Source organism: Micropterus dolomieu, linkage group LG18, assembly GCF_021292245.1.
Source record: "Micropterus dolomieu isolate WLL.071019.BEF.003 ecotype Adirondacks linkage group LG18, ASM2129224v1, whole genome shotgun sequence".
NCBI lineage: Eukaryota > Metazoa > Chordata > Actinopteri > Centrarchiformes > Centrarchidae > Micropterus > Micropterus dolomieu.
In genome coordinates, this window is record NC_060167.1 from 30,229,519 (window position 1) to 30,235,668 (window position 6,150).

Genomic DNA, 6,150 nt, shown 5'->3' on the forward strand with positions numbered 1-6,150 from the left:
TTGGCTTTTCTGTTCCTCTTTACAAAATAAGGACATATTTGTTTAATCTGTCAGTCTGTACCTCGTTAGATACAATATGCTCATCAAATGTATAGTTTATTTCTAAATTGTAGCAGTGTTATTGTTAATTGACCCCATGTCAGTGGAGCAGTCATTCACCCATACTGAGATACTGACATTGTGAGGAGTACGGACTAGTATGTACTGAATGCGGTATGACCATGCGTATTCCTGCTGGATCTGTGACATTTATGTTGTTGTGACTTCTCATGTCCCGTGGAACAAGGCGTGTCCTGCGCGTGACGTCGGCCTTCACCGACAGTGCTTGTTTTGGAGGAAGTGAACGCGGCTCGGCTAGCGGCTAGCACTCTAGCTCGACAGGAAAAGCAAGCGTCAACGGGGACAGAGCGAGACAGACGTTATACCAAATCACTTCTGTAACACGAAGGGAGATATACGTCGGCACTGACAGTGCTGCCTTTGATAAGTAGAGTTAGCTCCGAGGCAAGCTATCAGGGATCATTTAACTGTCGAGCCTCTAAGTTAAACGGGTTGTTTTCTTACGGCAGACATTTACTTGAGCTGGTAGCCTGTTAGCTAGCCTGCGCGTTAGCTAACGCTTCAGACCGAGGCAGAGGAAAAGTCCACTTTTGATATTTTTCACCGCAGGATCATCGCCCAGGTTGGTTTGTGGTGACTTAAGTTATTTGTCTTACTAACGATATATGCCAACGATAAAGCTGCCGTTACTTAACGTTACATTTGACTTTTAGTAATAAGCCTTGCTTGACGCTAGCTAACTAACGTTAAATGTTAGCTTACATTAAGAAGTGTCACTGATATGGTTACGGTAATTGTTAGTGGGAACGGTATCTGAAACGGCTGGCTGCTGTGAAAACATTGTCTGTTTAATGATGATACCCTTCCCAAACCTATGTTCAATCGGTTCTCTGGATTTTTCTACATAGCTTTCTATTATTTGATCTCCAGATGTTTATTCTACCTTGCTAACTCAAATGTCTGGGATGTCTTTATGGTAAAATGCTGAGACAAGACTGCTACAGTTTATAAAGTGGAAATATTAACTAACGTTACCAGGTTAGTCCACAGGTTGATCATAACTATGGATTACACCGATATGTGTATTGAATCCAACTACAGCATTTGCTGTGCTAATCATGCTTGCCAAGTCATGGTTCCGTTAGTCCTGTGTTTAAACCATGTGATCAGTCCCTGACACAGTGTCATGGGTTGCAGATTATGAGAGCCGCACCGATAGCTCTTTGCTAGGTTTGCGTCTTAATAGCACCTATATGGCTTTTCATTCACATAAGTAGCTGTAAACATTCAGTGATGTGTGGATAAAACCTACTGTGTACTGATGTGTTTTCTCCATGGTCAAACCTGAGTGGAATGATGATTTAAAGCCTCCTCGCTAATAGTTTGGACTTTGGTCATTACAGCTGTATGAGGTGGTTTATTATTACAAGGCGCACTCAGTTGTCTTGAGCAGGCGCTAAGATGAGCATGTTTGATTAGCCGTGATAAAAAACAAAATCGTACTTCTGATAATCCCGATCAGCAATTAATTTCAGAGGTGAATTGATTGGGATGAATAAGATACATTTCTGCTTTATGTGGAAACATAATGGAACAGTGCAGAGGAAGTTAGAGATTAGGTGTCTTGTATTACAGAAATAAAGATAAGTTAGTGGAGGTATGAGGAGTTGAAGTGGAAGAGTTGAGGATAGTTGAGGCCTACACCTATTTTTCCTATTAGTTTTAGCGCTGTTTATTTGTAGTTTTACTAAAATCTGTTAAGTCTGTGTGTCTAAGGATGAAAGTGCAAATCCTGCCTGTTTGGTAGGAGAAATACAGATCTGAGTTGGGAAGTCATCATGATGCAGACTGCAGTATAAACACATAAAGACTAAAACAATGCATATTTCCACTTTTGTTTTCAGCTGATTGTAATGTTGGGAATGAAACAATGTGCGCTATTACATTATTTAATTTGTCAGCAGCATAAATATCACAAAATCAGAGCTTAACAGTATAACAAAAACAACCAGCTACTAAAAATAGTAGCCGTCATCTCACCTCAACAATCCCGGCACTGCATTGTTCAACGTGGGGGGGGGCATAGTGAATAGTTTGTTTCATGAATTGTATTTAGACCCTCATGGTACAATGCGGTACAGCATATTGTTTTACCATAGTCACTGTGTTTTTCTTTGTGAAGTGAAGGAAATGCAAGTATTGGTGAGATTGCACTTGGTTTCATTCCTAGAACCGGTCCATTTCTTTGGAATGTATTTCAACACGCACACAGACCTGATCATCTTTCAGTGAAACCTGTTGGGCAATATCAAAAAGAGTCATCACCTGGGAATATCTGATCCATCTTGTTTGAGCAATTCCAGCCTTGGTCTGCTTCTGTTAGGAGTTTTCTTGTCCCCTTTAATCTATTTTTTTGTCTTTACAGCTGTGGCATAATGACATCAAGGAAGAAAGTACTACTCAAAGTCATCATCCTCGGAGACTCTGGGTGAGTGATGTTGAGCCATAGCCTCAAAGCTAAAGGTGGTGGGACAACAATAAGGAGCGAGGCCTGATGGTTTATTGTGAAGAAAACACTTAATTACAGTATTTATCTAGTATGATGATAATATGCTCACAGCAATCAGTTAATCACAATGGCTTTTCCTGTTTTACTTGCTTCTGCCCATCATATGCTCTGATTTTGTTTTTCTAGAGTTGGGAAGACCTCTTTGATGAACCAGTATGTCAATAAGAAGTTCAGTAACCAGTACAAAGCCACAATAGGTGCTGATTTCCTGACGAAAGAAGTCATGGTGGATGACAGACTTGTCACAATGCAGGTACTGAGACAATAACACTCACAAGAATGCTGCACTTACTAATCACTCATTAAAACACAATTATTTCTTTTCTATAAAAGCACTTTATTCAAACATTTTTATCAAGTTTACTGGACATTACCAATGTCATCGTCCCAAAATTGTATATATTAAAACGATAGATGTGTATTTGAATTAACCACAGTCATTTTTTAACAGTCGTATTAATTCAACCCCCGAATAATTCACTTTATAGATCAATAATGTACATTTGTATTTTAAGTGATTTTGCAGACTCATGCAAACTATGGAGGATGGAGAGTCTGTCAATGCATTTATCATTCACAATAATAACTTGAGTTGAGTTTAGGTTAAAAACAAAGAAAATTAAATTGAAGTTAATTACCAGAGCTGGATAACTGATTGATTTGGCTTCTTTTTTTGTATTTTTATTCTACACATGCACCACAGATAGACATAATGAACTGGCTACAAAATTATTATGGCTAGTGATGCTGGAGTAAAAAATAATTTTAAAAACGCAAGCAACAAGCTCTGTCAATTAGGGTTGGGTATCGTACTAACCGAAATATGCAAAAGGTTATGAACCAACAAGCAGAATCGAAATGTTCTTGGAAATTTGGTGTCTCTTCCAAATTGGAACTAGTGCTGTGCGATATGACTATCTATGGTTTGACGATAGAAAAACGTCTATTGTTGACAATTATGCTCTATCATTTATTATGTTGTGTTGCAAATTCCACACTTTACCGTAATATTTTGGTTAGGAAATGTCGCTTTGCACCGCGGTGAAGTTAGTTTTACTTCACCATGGTCCGTTCTTCCACGCGTGCCGGTGTTGCAGAGAAGAAATTGAATTAAATAATAATGGACGAGCCACACAACACTATCCAGCAGTGATGTGTGTACTCAGTCAGGTAACGTTAAATGACTTGCACAGACAAACAGCTTACTTTATAGTTCGTCAGATGCTGTTGTTGTAATATTAGCTATAGTAGCAGGAGAATTGTGTCGCTGTCTGGAGCTGCTGTGCTGCTCTGGGACCGTCTCATCCTCTCATATTAGCTTTGCAGCAGTAAGGAGCGTCAGTTTGCTAATCCACAACCTAGCTAACATTAGTTACATTACTTGCTGTGTCGTTGTTCACCCTATCATGGTATTTGTCATGGTGTTGGATTTCTTCAGAATCGCATACCCCACCTTTATAATGTAGAGAAATATCCAAAGTTACAGTTGGAAATGCCATATTTAATTGAATTTTCAAAAAATGTTCTATATCGGGATATATATCGTTATCGGGATATATATGGTTATCAGGATATGCATTTTTTACGATAACACACAGCCCCACTTGGAACTGGTTCCTGATACCCATCCTTAGTGTAAACACAGGCAGTTCAGAAGATCTGGTTAACGTGAACCATGCGAACACTACAGTATCAAGTAGAGAGTATTACCTTAATCTGTTTGTTTACAGTAATCATATTTGTGCACGTAAACACTGCGTGTCGTCTTTGATGCCTAATCCCTCTCTGCTGTATCTGTATCTCAGATTTGGGACACAGCAGGTCAGGAGAGGTTCCAGTCCTTAGGTGTGGCTTTCTACCGCGGAGCAGACTGCTGTGTCCTGGTGTTTGACGTGACAGCACCGAACACCTTCAAGACTCTAGACAGCTGGAGGGACGAGTTCTTGATCCAGGCCAGCCCCCGAGACCCGGAGAATTTCCCCTTTGTGGTGCTGGGTAACAAGATTGACTTGGAGAACAGACAGGTGGGGGCATGATGATTACATTTGTGTTTGTCAGGGGTGCTGTTATGTTTTTTCAAGAAAATGTATTGTTGTAGGTAGTACATTTTTTAAGCCTTACCATTTTGTTTAGACTTTTTATAAAAATTATATACACTTTTGCTGAGGTGGAGGGGGGCATGAACTTTTTCTGTCAGAAGAATCAGAATCAGAAGGAGCTTTATGGCCAAGTAGTGTTTTACACATATGAGGAATTTGCTGTGGTGATAAGGTGCTACATGTAGACAAACATACAGTCAACATAAATAAATGTGGAAATATATAAATATGGAATTGAATAACAACGTTGCAGATATATACATGTGCATTTTTCTGGGTCTGTGCCGTGCAGAAGTACATAAATATAAATATATAAACTGACAACATAAAAATACAAACAAATATGCGCGACGTGCCAGGTCTGAGCCTGACAAGAGATGAAACGGTATTTACATGTGCAGAGACATTTGTATCGTTTGCAAGGGGGGAGTGTCAGTGGGGGACCCGGGCCTTGTTAATGAGGCTAGTTGCAGACGGGAAGAAACTGTTTTTGTGGCGAGAGGTTTTGGTCCTGATGGACCGCAGCCTCCTGCCAGAGGGGAGAGTCTGAAACAGTTTGTGTCCGGAGTGGGGAGGAGTCAGCTGCAATCTTTCCTGCTCAACTCTGTTCCGAAGAGAAGGAAGATTGCAGCCAATCACCTTCTCTGCAGAGTGAATGATGCCCTTGTCCCTGGCAGTGGCAGCAGCGTACCAGATGGTGATGGAGGAGGTGAGGATGGACTGAATGATGGCGGTGTAGAAGTGCACCATCATTGTCTTTGGCAGGCTGAACTTCTTCAGCTGCCGCAGGAAGTACATCCTCTGCTTGGCCTCCTTGGTGAGGGAGGTGATGTTCAGCTCCCACTTGAGGTCCTGGGAGATGATGGTTCCCAGGAAGCGGAAGGAGTCCACAGTGGTGACCGAGGAGTCACACAGGATGATAGGGGAGGGTGGGGCTGTGCTCTTTCTGAAGTCCGCGACCATCTCCACGGTCTTCTGAGCGTTGAGCTCCAGACTGTTCTGGCTGCACCAGGTCACCAGATGGTCGATCTCCCACCTGTAGGTGGACTCATCCCCACCAGAGATGAGCCCAATGAGCGTGGTGTAGTCTGCAAACTTCAGGAGCTTGACAGACTGGTGACTGGAGGTGCAGTTGTTGGTGTACAGAGAGAAGAGCAGAGGGTAAGGAACATAGCCCTGAGGGGAACCGGTGCTGATGGCCCTGGAGTCAGAGACATGTTTTCCCAGCTTCATGTGCTGCTTCCTGTCCGTCAGGAAGTCTGTGATCCGCCTGCAGGTGGAGTCAGGCACGCTCAGCTGGGAGAGCTTGTCCTGCAGCATGGCTGGGATGATGGTGTTAAAAGCAGAGCTGAAATCCACAAACAGGATCCTGGCATAGGTTCCTGGGGAGTCCAGGTGCTGGAGGATGTAGTGAAGGGCCAT

The 6,150-nt window shown here is 42.0% G+C and overlaps 1 protein-coding gene across 1 annotated transcript in view; it reads left to right on the forward strand.

Annotated features, from left to right (window-relative positions):
• The first annotated feature begins 327 nt into the window (after nt 1-327).
• LOC123986935 (ras-related protein rab7) overlaps nt 328-6,150 on the forward strand; it is a 93,306-nt gene continuing 87,483 nt past the window's right edge. The window contains exons 1-4 of the mRNA XM_046075377.1: nt 328-682; nt 2,486-2,548; nt 2,756-2,882; nt 4,435-4,653. Of these exons, the coding sequence (XP_045931333.1) occupies nt 2,496-2,548; nt 2,756-2,882; nt 4,435-4,653 (399 nt within the window). The 5' untranslated portion in view covers nt 328-682; nt 2,486-2,495. The remainder of the gene's footprint in view (nt 683-2,485; nt 2,549-2,755; nt 2,883-4,434; nt 4,654-6,150) is intronic.